Here is a 12838-nt window from a genome sequence, read left to right on the forward strand (position 1 = left end):
CCAATGTCCGCCACCCCCCCAACATGCCTTTGCCTTATGTGACTACCTCATTGTGTCCCATTACCCACCCCAGGGCCTTCACAAGCATGAGGCCTTGCTTCTCTAGACCTGTTCCAGCCCCACTCCAGACAGTACCTGGGATCTTGCCCCTTTCACGGAGGGACAGGGAACCATATACAGTCACTGGTATGGCCCTGGCTCCTCTATCTGTCCCTCCATGGATACCCAGGTTCTGCCTAGCTAACCAGGCTGCCTTCACTAAGAAGAGAAAGGGACTGTGGCCTGTCCCTTTGAGGGGAGACCTAGGAAAGGGGAGAAGGAAAGTGGTCCTAGGGTGACAGAGAACAAAGGGTAGGAGTGGGGATCAGAAAAGAGGGGATCCAGAGCCAGGCCAGTAACTATCCCTTCTTGGAGTTGGGGGGTAGAGGTGAAGAACTTCATGACCCCCAGGGCTGGGACTCCTCTACCCTCTCCCTCTCCCAGGAGAGGAGGAGCCTAGCATAGAAGACCCCAAAGTCCTCCTGATCCTTCTTGAAGAACATTCCCATCCAACCTCAGCCTCCTGTGTCTATCCTGGCTAGTCCAGCCTTCTGGATGCTAGTATCTGGAGAAAGGACCAGGGGTTGAGCATGTGTACTGGGCAAGGGGTGTCCAGCTGCCCTCCTTGTCAGGACCTCCTGCTGTACAGGCAGAGCCAGAGAGGACCAAAAGAGGGGGACAGGGTAAGACCCAGCTGACAGCAATGCCTGGCACACAGTAGGATCCTGTAGAGTTTCTTAAATGAAACACAAGCTGCCACCCTTCCACGTCACCCACTCTCCTCACATCTCCAGTCCTTTATCAACTGCCCATGCCACCACTTGAGACAAAGGTCCAGGGTCCCAGGTGGGCCCCATTTTCCTCCAGGTAACAGGTTCTGGCCTTCTGCCTGCATCCCCTCCTTTCCAGGCCTAAACTGGCCCCAAGCCTATGCCTGCCACCCAAACCCAGGGAGATGGGCCTGGGCAGCAGCAGTGCGGGCTCAGGGCTTGGGGGGTGGTGGCTGGGCGGAGTGGAGGAGCCCTGGGTGTTGGGGGTGAAGGCTTCGCTAGAGGCTCCACCTTCTGCCCTTCCCTCCCTCCTTTCCCCCTCCCCTCCCCCTCCTTCCTTCCCCAGCCGTCTGCAGCGGCTCAGTCGTTCAGTCAGTCTCAGGCTGTCCAGCCAGGGTGGTTGGTGGTGAGGATTCAGGCTCCGTCCCAACGAGGCTGTGGCCTGAAGCTCAGGGCCCCCCAGCCCCTCCCTCTCAGCCCATCAGCGTCACCCCCCAGCCCCGAGCTGGACCGCACATCTTGGGACACCGTTTTCCACTTCCTCAGGACGAGCCCCAGACTGGAGGAGAGGTCGGAAGAGGTGAGTGCGCAGCCTGCTACCCCGACTGACTGCCCGGCCTGGGCCCCTTCTGTAGGATAGGAGAGGCTGACACCGTGCAGGCAGGCACCCGTCCCCCCACCTAGCTCCCCTAGACTGCAGTAGGGGCAGACAGAGGGAAAGGAGAGGTGAGAGAAAAGGTGGGAAATTCCAGGGGCCGGGATTAGAGCAGAATAAAGGGTCCGTTTTTCTTCCTCTCCATCAACAAACCTCCACCCAAAAAAAGGTTTAAGAAAAAAGGAAAGAAATAAAAAAATAAAAAACATCCACACCAAGAGACGGTTGGGACCAGGGGGTGGGAAGACGTGGAGGCGGGACGCACCCACCTAAGTAGGGTCTGGCATGTGTGCGGGACAGGGCCCGAGTGGGTCTGGGGGCAGGGAGGGCCGCTCCCTCGGGGCTGCACCCACGTCCCGCCGGCCGCGCACCCAGCCGCTCCATCGCGCCCTTCTTTCCGTCCAGGTGGGCGTTGGGCTCTTCCCGAGGACCCCGGCGACCGGCCCGGGGGAGACGGCCGAGGCGGCGGCGGGCGGGGGCGACATGGCGGAGGAGCAGGACCTGTCGGAGGTGGAGCTGAGCCCCGTGGGCTCAGAGGAGCCCCGCTGCCTGTCCCCAGGCAGCGCGCCCTCGCTGGGACCCGACGGCGGCGGCGGAGGCTCGGGCCTGCGAGCCAGCCCCGGGCCCGGCGAGCTGGGCAAGGTCAAGAAGGAACAGCAGGATGGCGAGGCGGACGATGACAAGTTCCCAGTGTGCATCCGCGAGGCGGTCAGCCAGGTGCTCAGTGGCTACGACTGGACGCTGGTGCCCATGCCCGTGCGCGTCAACGGCGCCAGCAAGAGCAAGCCGCACGTCAAGCGGCCCATGAACGCCTTCATGGTGTGGGCGCAGGCGGCGCGCAGGAAGCTGGCGGACCAGTACCCGCACCTGCACAACGCGGAGCTCAGCAAGACTCTGGGCAAGCTCTGGAGGTGAGCCCCTGCCCGGCCCCAAGCTCCGCAGGCCTCAGCTCTGCAGCTTCAGGGCTAGCCTGAGGTCCCCAGTGGACTCGCCTAGGCCCTTCTGCCACCGGCAGCCGCCACCACCTTGGGAAATCAAGTTTGGGAGCGATGCCTGCCCAAAGGGCCCTCGTGGGGCTCCGCTGGCTACCCACCCTGGAACTCAGAACCCCAACGACCTAGGCTAGGCCTTCCCATCCTGGGGCGGTGGGCGGGAAGGCGCCCCCTCGTGGTTGGAATCCTGTCGGTGGTGGGCAGGGAAGGCGCGAGGGTGGACTGCGCCACACCAGAGGCTCCACTGACCTCCACGCAATCCCACATTCACACACACTTAGGGTGCCACCGCCACCGGTTCCGGTGGCCAAGAGGGTGTTAGGGGAACTTTGAGAGGGAACCGAAGATCTAGCTAAAGATGCTGGGAAACTGAACCAGCCAGATGGAGAACTGGGGGGAGGTTCAAGAAAAACAAGGAATCCAGCGGGCGGTCCTGGAAAGTTGAGGGTGAACTGCTGCGGCAGCAGGCTTTTCTGTCCCAGCTGTCCCAGGGGTCCTTCCTGACCCCAGCCTCTGGGATGAGGGCTTCTTTATTACCAAGGGAGGTCACACAACGAGGCCTTCCCTGCCAACTGCGTCCCAGAGTCACCAACCTAGCCTCTAGCTCTTTCTCTCTTTCCGTTCCACCTTCTCCAGCTTTGGCGCCATCTTCCCTCCCTGGGCTCCACCCAATGGTTGAGCAACCTCTTCCCTAAGCTCAGGAACTGGAGTTGAGCACTCTGGCCAGGAAGAAGCCTGACCCACTTCCTATCCAGGGTCCCTCGAAATCCTAGACTGCCTAGGCCCAGCTCAGACCTCTGGAATAACATTTTCTCAGGGATCAAGTTTGCAACCCTTGACTCTGGGGCTCACCTGGCTGATTGCAGATGTGTGGAGTACCCACCCCTACCCACCCACGGGCACCCTGGGCAGCTCCCAAAGAGAACAGGGACTCTAACAGATACCAGACTGCAAAGGTCACCTGATCCCCATTAGACTGGCCAAGAGACAGGCACTGTCTAGGTCACATAGCAGTTGGTGGCCGAACCAGGGCCAGAGACCCAGTCACTTAACTTATCGGAGGTTATCCCCACATTGTTCCTGGTGACAGTGGTAGGTCAACCTTTACTCTGAAGTGGTCTGGAGATGGTGAGCATGGGCAGAGAAGAGGACAGTAGGGCACTCTGAGCTTGAGGAAGTCTGGGGTCTGTCAGAAGAACCATTGCCTTCCCCTTTGCTGGGCACTATGAAGACCAAAGACAAAGTAGAAGGAGCAGGAGGATCCCTAAGAACTGAGCCATTTGCCTATGGTCCCCTGGCCTGCACTTGCCATGTGCTTGCTGAAAGCCTGGTGCACCTCCCCCAGCCCTCTCAGGCCTTAGCTCTGACCAGGCCATGACCCAATGACCAGCTGCTATGGGCCCTGAGCTCTGCTCAAGAATGGCAGTGGCAGCTAGCTGCTCTGCCCAAGGTCCAGCTAGACCTTGGTGGGCCTCAGCCAAAGCCAGTGCCTTTGGAGCCATAGGACAAAGAACAAGTGATCTTGACAGCCAGGAGTGAGACACAGGCAGACTGAGCAACGAGAGACAGACCCCCCCACACACACTCTCCACCACACTCCATTGCCAAGAGTTTAGGGGTCCCTCCATTGTGCCTGTCCCAGCTCCCACTTCAGATCCCTTGAGTTGGCCCCCTCAGGAGAACTTGCTCCTGGTCACCACACAGGCTGTGCTCACAGTAGTTCACCTGGGGCAGGGCAGGCAGGAGAGGGCTGTTGGCTGAGGATCCAGCCCCAGGGGTGGGAGGTGGTAGGAAAATGGGAAGCATACAAGCCTATGCTAACAGGTGGAAGCTGCCTAGGCTCTGGATGGGGTTCTTCAGGGACTCTGGGATGTGGGCTAGGGTAGCCAGTTGCTCACTGAGCTTCTGAATATACTCCTCCCAAACTCACAACTTAGGGACATCAGGAAAGTAGATGGTTGGGGAGAAAGATCTGGAAAACAGATCTAAAACAGGCAGCTGAGCATGAGTTTGGGGTCGACTGCTCTTGAGCACAGGTCCTAGGTGGCTGTGTGAGCTGTGGGCACACTCAACCATGGATGCCTTCTGGAGAGGGACCATTAGATGCTGATCCCACAGGGTGTTCAGCACCTGTGTAGAAAGAATGGTCAGAGCCAGGAAAGTGGGAACCAGGTGGAGGCTGGAGCTTCTCCCATGGAGGGGCTCACCTGGCCTCTCCTGCCCCCAGTCATGCATGCCCCTCGCCCAGGTGGTCATCTTACGCTGTTGGCCTGACAGAAGGACACATGCAGCAGCAGTCAGTGCCCCTACAGGGAGACCCCCTACTGGACGGAGGACCAGCCTCCTTTCCTCTCCTACCCATTCCAAGCCTGGAGGCAGGTGGAAAGAAGGTTAAGTAAAAGAACTGAGCTGGGGGGCAATGCTGGGCAAGAGCAGCAGGGTCTGTGAGGACTAGAGCAGGAGGCAAGGTTAGCTGTGAGGATGGGGTAGGTGGAGTGTGGAGCCGTGTGCAGAACTGGCATGGACCTGGAGCTGAGATTAGGGGTGGGACCGCAGCGCCCCCGTTAGGTTTCTTTCAGGGTTAGTTATGATGCTGCTAAGAACTAGCTTGGCAGTTGATGATGGAATCCAGTGTTGGGATCGTCCCACTTTTCCGGCCTGTGTGGCCCCTTCTATATTCCCTGCCATTTTCTTGCTGATTTTGGGGTTGCCAGCTGCACTGGGAAGGGTGGGGGAAACAGTGTGTTCAGTGTCACCTGTCACCCCAGAAGCCTCTGTGCTGGGCCCAGGCTGGCTGAGCCCTACTGCCCCACTGTGTGGTTCTTTCCAGGAAAGTGCTGGCATTCTACCCCCTAGTTCCAGGCCTGGCCTCAGGGTCTTGAAAGTCTGCAGTGGCCCTGACGGAGTTGGCTCAGCTAGAGGGTCCCTTGGGGAACACTGGGAGGTCACAGGGCTGACCAGGCTAAGCTGTAGAATGCTGCTGGTACCGGCCAGGAAGTGCCTGGCATGACCAGCCCGGGGAGGGGGCTTGGCCTTCTGCTGCCTAGGAGAAGAGGGCACCCACTGGGTGAGTGGACAGGAAGGCTGGAGAGACTCTTGAAGTGGGCTGGCAGACTCAGTCCCTGTGTTTGGGAGTCTATGGGGGGGCACCCCATCCTGCCTTCCTCCCCCTGGGGTAGCCAAACCCTGGTGCACCTCCCCCCTCCACCCTTGACCTGAAACTGCAGTCAGGTGAGTTGGGGGCACTGCCATGAGCTGACTGCAGCCTGTCCCAAGGTCTGGAAAGGGACTCCAGCTTCCTCTACCCTTTGTTGCTCCCATGTAGATACAGGAGACAGCACCCCCCTGTAGAAGGGGGGGTCACACTGGCACCCTCAGGCCCACCACACTGGAATTCACCAAATCAGTTTTCTAGAGCTGAGGAGCCACCCCTCACCACACTCCATTAGAGTAGCGCCTGTTTTCTCAAAGTTCCTCCCTCTACAGGCTCAAATACAAGACACTTCACATATTTTATTTCTGGTGACTCCACGCTCCAGTCATTTTATAGGTGAAGAAACTCAGGCTCAGAGAAGCAACTTGCTCAAGGTCTCACACACAACTAGTAAGTAGCGGAGACTGGGCTCTTTCCCCAGCTCTGCTGCTTCTGTGCATACTCCCAGTTCTAGAAAGCTCACCCCTTAATGAAGCAGCCAGTTCTACTTGAAGACAGCCTTGGTGACAGGAACAGTTTCCTGTCCTTGAACTGACACCTGCTCCTTGTAAACTCTTCCTACCTCTGACCCTGTCTTCTGGGGCTGGCCCCTGGTGCCCTCCAGCTCCTGAAAGATTTGGGGGTAGAGATCATAGCCCTCTCAGGCTATTGCTCCTTGGTCTGGCATCTTCTGGGCACTAACCACAGGGCACAGCCCTACCCTAGCCCTGTCCTCTGGGTTCCCCATCTTAGGAACACTACTCAAAGGGAAGCCAGCCCTGGGCATTCTAGTACTCATGCTGCTTCTGGTGTCCCCCACCTCAGGCTGCTGAATGAGAGTGACAAGCGCCCCTTCATTGAAGAGGCTGAGCGGCTCCGGATGCAACACAAGAAAGACCATCCCGACTACAAGTACCAACCCCGCAGGCGGAAGAATGGGAAGGCAGCCCAAGGGGAGGCAGAGTGTCCCGGAGCAGAGCCTGAGCAAGGAGGGGCTGCTGCCATCCAGGCCCACTACAAGAGCGCCCACCTGGACCACCGGCACCCAGAAGAAGGCTCCCCCATGTCAGACGGGAACCCGGAGCACCCCTCAGGTGAGTGCTGATGGCAGAGCTACAGAGGGTCTGGGAGGAGCCAGACAATGGAGAACTCCCTAGTCTGAGCTCTGCTCTGGGAAGGGCTGGCTAGGCAGGGTTACAGTTGTCCCAGCTGGAGTGCAGTTCAGTGGTGACTCTGGTGGTGGGTGGACAAGGTTCCTAGGGCTAATGGAGGGCCACTAGTGCTGGGCTTGCCCTCCAGGGAGCCATGAAGGGCATGGGGTAAGAAGAGGCTGCAACAGCTACAGGGAAAGAACAGAGAGTGCTTTTGAAAAAGGAGAGATCAAATGAGGGAGAGGAAATCATGCCTCTTCCCAGCTCCTGCTCAGGAGCAAAGTTGAGCACATGCCAAGGATAGGCCAGACATGGCCCATTCCTGTTTAATTCTCAGTAATGATAATAAGCTGACACCCACAGTGTGCCAGGCACAGCTGATTGTCTTATGTGTACTAACTCCCTCCATCAACCAACCAGTCAGCCCTAAGTGATGTGCTGGGTGCTCAGCTGCCTGGGCTCAGGTCTGTGGGTAGCAGGTCATCGTTTCATAGAGGAGGAGACAGAAGTTTCCCCACAAAGGAGCTTGCCCCACAGCTGAGGTCTGTTGGATTCCAGGGCCTGTGGTTGGCCCATGGCTGCCTCACTTGTGCTCCTCATGAATAGAATGCCAATCTGGCACACCGGAAGTGTTCAGTGGGCAGAGAACTCTACCATCAGAAGACAAGCTGAGTCCTACTTTGTATCAGGCACTGGAAGGGACACCAGGTTTACCATCAAGAGAAGCTATGGTCCCCGGCTCAGGAGTCTGCAATCCAGAGGCAGGAACTGGGATGGAAACAAGTGATTGACATATAGGAAGAAATTAATAGATAAGAATTCTCTGAGTTCCAGAGGTGGCAGCATCCAGCCAGGCAGCAGGGTCTCTAAGAAACAGCCAACTCTTCACCAGACTAAACCAAGGAGAGCTCCCCAAGGATGCAGATTCTGGGCTCCCTGTTCTCATCTCTGCTTTACCGATAAGCAAAGTGCTTAAGAGAAGATTGGGGATTTATCCAGGGTCATGCAGTAAGTGACAGAACCAGGATTCAAGCCCAGAAAGGTCTCCTAAAGTCTACAGCCCTTGGCCACTGCTTCTTAGTCTAATGTGGAGGCACAGTCTGACCTCAAACAGCTCCTGGCCTTGTGAGACCATGACATGTTTCTCTCTGATGGGATGCTCATCCAGTCACCCCTCAGACATTCAGACACACTTAATGATACTTTCCCAAATCCCCAGGGCAGCAGGTGGCCTCCTTCTCTCATCTCCTCAGTCCTTTGCCTGCCCTAGGCTCTTGTGGGCCTCTCATAGGCAATGAGCTTTTAGAGATAGGGCTTAATTTTATTTCCAGTTATCTTCCCAGCATCCACCACACTGCCTGACACTCAGCAGCGCCCTGAGCATTCACTGACATGTATGGATGAGAAAGTTAACAGACAAAGAAACAGAAGCCAGTGATCTAAGTGTCCCCCCTGAGCAAGGACCAACAGGGCAGGGAGTAGGCAGGCTCAGAGTACCATTGGAGGGAATACAGCACTGTCTGGGGACCTGGGCAGGGAGCACATGACCACATGAGCCAACCATGATGAGAGATACAATCCAGTATGGACAGGGCAGATGGGGCTCAACAGGTAGGATGGTCAACAGTAACCTAAAGACCAGGCAAGGGCACAGGACCATGGGCCAGATGACAGCAGGGTCTGCAGTTAGGGACAACAGGGGCAAAGAGGACAGTATGACAGAAACTGGCTTCAGCCCATGCAAAGCACCTGTAACAGGAAATGCTCTTCAAAGTAAAGCACGCCTCTCAAGGTAGGTTACAGGGTGGAAGGGGACCGACTCCTGAGAGTCAAGAATTTTATCAACAACTAGAGACCATCCCAAGGCATGCTGACAAAACAGGTAACGTTTACAAGCTTGGCAGGTAAGATGTCAGCATCCTGCTGCCTGAAGGTGGCCCTCTGGGACCCACTTGCCTCTAACTTGCCCTCTCTTACTCTTTTTTTCTCTGTGTCTCTTCCACCCAGGCCAGAGCCATGGCCCTCCCACCCCTCCAACCACCCCAAAGACAGAGCTACAGTCCAGCAAGGCAGACCCCAAGAGGGATGGGCGCTCCCTGGGGGAGGGCGGGAAGCCTCACATCGACTTCGGCAATGTGGACATCGGTGAGATCAGCCACGAGGTAATGTCCAACATGGAGACCTTTGATGTGGCTGAGTTGGACCAATACCTGCCACCCAACGGGCACCCAGGCCACGTGGGTAGCTACTCAGCAGCTAGCTACGGGTTGGGCAGTGCCCTGGCTGTGGCCAGTGGACACTCTGCCTGGATCTCCAAGCCGCCAGGCGTGGCTCTGCCCACGGTCTCACCCCCTGGTGTGGATGCCAAAGCCCAGGTGAAGACAGAGACCGCAGGCCCCCAGGGGCCCCCACACTACACAGACCAGCCGTCCACTTCCCAGATTGCCTACACCTCTCTCAGTCTGCCCCACTACGGCTCCGCCTTCCCCTCCATCTCCCGCCCCCAGTTTGACTACTCTGACCATCAGCCCTCAGGACCCTATTACGGCCATTCTGGCCAGGCCTCAGGCCTGTACTCGGCCTTCTCCTACATGGGGCCTTCTCAGCGGCCCCTCTATACAGCCATCTCTGACCCCAGCCCCTCAGGGCCGCAGTCCCACAGCCCTACACACTGGGAACAGCCGGTATATACGACGCTGTCCCGACCTTAAAGGGGGCCCTGTCACACCAGCCCCCACCTGGGCCCCTTCCCCCAGCCTGTGTGCCCTGCTCCTCACCAGTCTCAGGCCTGGCAGTGACAGTGGAGGAGGCTTCAGAGGCTAACCGCAACGGGAAAGCTACTGCCCTGATGACCCACCACCCACTCCGGCTCTAGCGGCCCGACCCTGGCTGCCAGCTGGGCAGAGGAGAAGGAGGTTGATGGCTGGCCCTAGACTGAGGGTGAGGGGCCACCCATCCCCCAGAAATGACCCTCTTTCCCAGGACCTGAGAAGGCCTGCTCATCCCCTCAGGGATGGAGAGGGAGGGAGAAAGCATGAGGGCTGGATGGGCATCAGAGGCCTTGCCACTTCTGTTTCCTCCTTGGTGGGTAAGGGGTTCACAGGCCCCTGTGCCACCATGTCACAGTGCCTAGGAGCTAGGCCACCCAGGGACCTGCATCAAAGCCTGGAGCTGGCTCTGTCCTGTCACTCAGGATTCACTGAGGACAGCTTTGAACAGCTTTGTACGGATTAGGGTGAGGGACTCAATGGGAGCTCTGATCCTTTCAATGCTCCCTCCTCACCTGAACGCAGGAAGGAACTGGCAGAGGTCCTGAGATCCAATTCTGTCAATAATCTCATCCCTCCTAATTGAGGAGAGCCCCCCACATGTCCATCCCCACTACCTCCTACACCTCGAGGTCCACCCCAAATAAGGAGGCAGGGGCTCCAGGGAAGGAGTCAGAGGGAATTCACTGGGCCTTCCTCCCTGGGCTCCTGGCCAATGGCTTCCTTTCCTGTCCTGTCAGCCCCACATCCCTGGGCTCAGAAAGTTAGCACTGCGCGGGCCCCAGCCCTCAGCTCCGGGAAACCCAGAGCCTAGCACCAGGCTGCTGGCAGCAGGCTGGACACTAAAACCCTGCCGTGTACATTCTACCCTTGCCTTTTGTCCCTTGCCTTCAGTGATACCCGAATAAAGTACGTAGCTCTGTCTGCCCCATCTTCTGTCCTGCAGCAAACAGTCCACATGTAACGCATGCTGTCCCCTTTATTTATCTCAGTAGTCCCCACACTCCTTCCCATCTCCTAGCTATTCCAGCCCCTATTAACTCTGCATTACGCATTCCAAGTAATAAAATGAACGCTTCCGGTTACCTGTGGTGGGCTTGACCTGGCCTGTCTCTTGGTCTCTTACCCTATTCTTGTGCTTCTTCAGAGGCTTTGTGGAAGCAGCCAGGAGAGGGCAAAAGAGAGAGGATCTAAGGATCTGTCTCCCCTTTAGGACATAGGGATGGTGGAGGGGGTCAGGACCTCAGAGGGGAGCCCCACACTCTTCCCAGGTCCAGCTGGGGCTCACTGCCTTTCCCTCCACACACTGTAGTCTCTGCTTATGCAGCAGAGAGGAGGAGTCTGCCAGGAATTCAGGGACAGCTACTTGAAAAGAAGCAGGTGGCTAGTCTCACTCCTGAGGTCAGCAGTCAGGCTGTCCCTCAGGATGGATAAATGTGTGAGCTGCACTCTTCCACCTGCCACACCTGCTCAGCACACACACACACAACACACACACAACCAGCCCATACTGGAATCTGAGCCATCACAGCAGCAGCCTGTATCTGAGTCTAAGCCAAGGATGTCGGACAAGCAGCACCACCCTCCAGTGTTCTCGAGAGCTCTGTCCTCCACTGGGACCATGACCTATACCACGGCACAAGCTCATAGCCCTAAGGTCAGGGAAAATCTCTACCAACTTGCCCTAGTGACAGGTAGCTCCAATGTCTACAAGCTCCCACAGTGACTAAAACCACCACCAGTTACTGTAAGCCCTGGCTGTTGACTTTGCCAGATGTTGTCATTAGGCCTGTGAGGGACTGGGTCCCATCCTTATTTCAGTGCTGTTTTACAGGGAGAGACTTAAGGTTGAACCTAAGAAATGCTGATGCCCACCTCTGACAGCTTGTACCCTACTGTCCTCTACTTCCAACTGTGGTCTGCAGCCTCCTACTGCCTCATCAGGCCTCCCAGGAGGGTGAGCACTAGGAACCAATCTTATCTTCCCAATGTGGCTGGGGCCACCTCCCCCAAACTGCTGGCTCCCTCCAGGCTTGGTATCTGAAACCCTTGCTCTTCCTAACAATATCTGATGCAATCAGACCACCTGAACCATATATAAGCTGGTTTTGGTATTCTGTTATAGGTAACTGTGAGATTTTCTATGGCTCTTTAACATACTTTACCTGTTGGCTCTGACCCATTGTCAAACCTATATTAAATTTTGGGACCTAGCTCCCCTTCAGAGGGAGGTTTAAATATGTGCATCTAAAGTTTGAAGATCTTCACTGAAGTCATTAATTGGGCTGAGATGAAGGGATGGGCCTGGCATACAGTGCCCCCTTCATCAACTCAGGGAGCTGGCTCGTTACCATCACATGGAGTATGCCCTTCACCTATCACAGGTGTCAGGAGACTGCCAAAATGCCTTGGTACAACCAACGTTAACTGACCTGGGGCATTCTCTAGACCTACCAGGCCAGAAACCATTAAAAAAATTGATTTGGTAATACCTACTCCTAAAAATGCTCTTCTGGTCCCGGATTTTCTGTGTCTTCTGCCAATACTGTCAAACACGCAATAACCGACTCTAGAATTACATTAGGTAGCAGCCATTCATACCAAACTCTGAATTTTTACCACTCCCCCTTTCCTTTACTGAAAAACAGGACATGTGTCCACTTTCCCTGCTCCCGTTCCGCCCTGCTCCTGCTCCAAGGACTGGACATGGAGCTGGTGAGGCAGGGGAGGGGCTCCTCCAGAAGCTGAAACCAGGACCCACCACCTCATATGGCCATGAAATCACCAAGAGCAGGGAAACAGCCTCAGAGGAGGACAAAGGAAGTGTGCATCCCACACACCCCGGGTGTGTTCTGTTACAGTGGCAGCTCTACTAGTAAAGACAGGAGTCAGGTGTTCTGAAGTGACTGACAACCCCATACCTGAGATGTAGAGTTGAACCCAGGCCTGGCCAGCTGAATGAAGGCCTCCCCAAGAGGAGAATGGGAAAGGGGAGATACAGGAAAAGCACCCCTCTCCTCCCATTTCCTTATACCCTTTCCCCTAAGGGTTAACACCCCCCCAAACCTCATCTCCCTTTAATCACATCTGATACTGAGCAGCCCAGCAGGGAACAAAGGCATCATTTAGAGAAATGGGGCCGAGAAAGTGACCCCCGCACTCTGGGGCGGCTGCCTAGATGCCAGCACAAAGGCGGCATTTCAGAGCTGAAATTTCAGCACCCAACTTGATTAAAGGATTCCAAAGGCTTGGAGGAGGGTGGCAGGGGTG

The 12838-nt window shown here is 56.4% G+C and overlaps 1 protein-coding gene across 1 annotated transcript; it reads left to right on the forward strand.

Annotated features, from left to right (window-relative positions):
• The first annotated feature begins 1164 nt into the window (after window positions 1-1164).
• Sox10 (SRY-box transcription factor 10) lies at window positions 1165-10669 on the forward strand. Its single transcript, XM_008851281.1, has 4 exons — window positions 1165-1389; window positions 1870-2375; window positions 6475-6743; window positions 8808-10669. The coding sequence occupies exons 2-4, from the start codon at window positions 1948-1950 to the stop codon at window positions 9509-9511; spliced, it is 1401 nt and encodes a 466-aa protein (XP_008849503.1). The 5' UTR covers window positions 1165-1389; window positions 1870-1947; the 3' UTR covers window positions 9512-10669.
• Window positions 10670-12838: the final 2169 nt, after the last annotated feature.

The sequence above is a fragment of the Nannospalax galili genome, unplaced genomic scaffold (genome assembly GCF_000622305.1).
Source record: "Nannospalax galili isolate Female #2095 unplaced genomic scaffold, S.galili_v1.0 scaffold445, whole genome shotgun sequence".
Classification (NCBI taxonomy): domain Eukaryota; kingdom Metazoa; phylum Chordata; class Mammalia; order Rodentia; family Spalacidae; genus Nannospalax; species Nannospalax galili.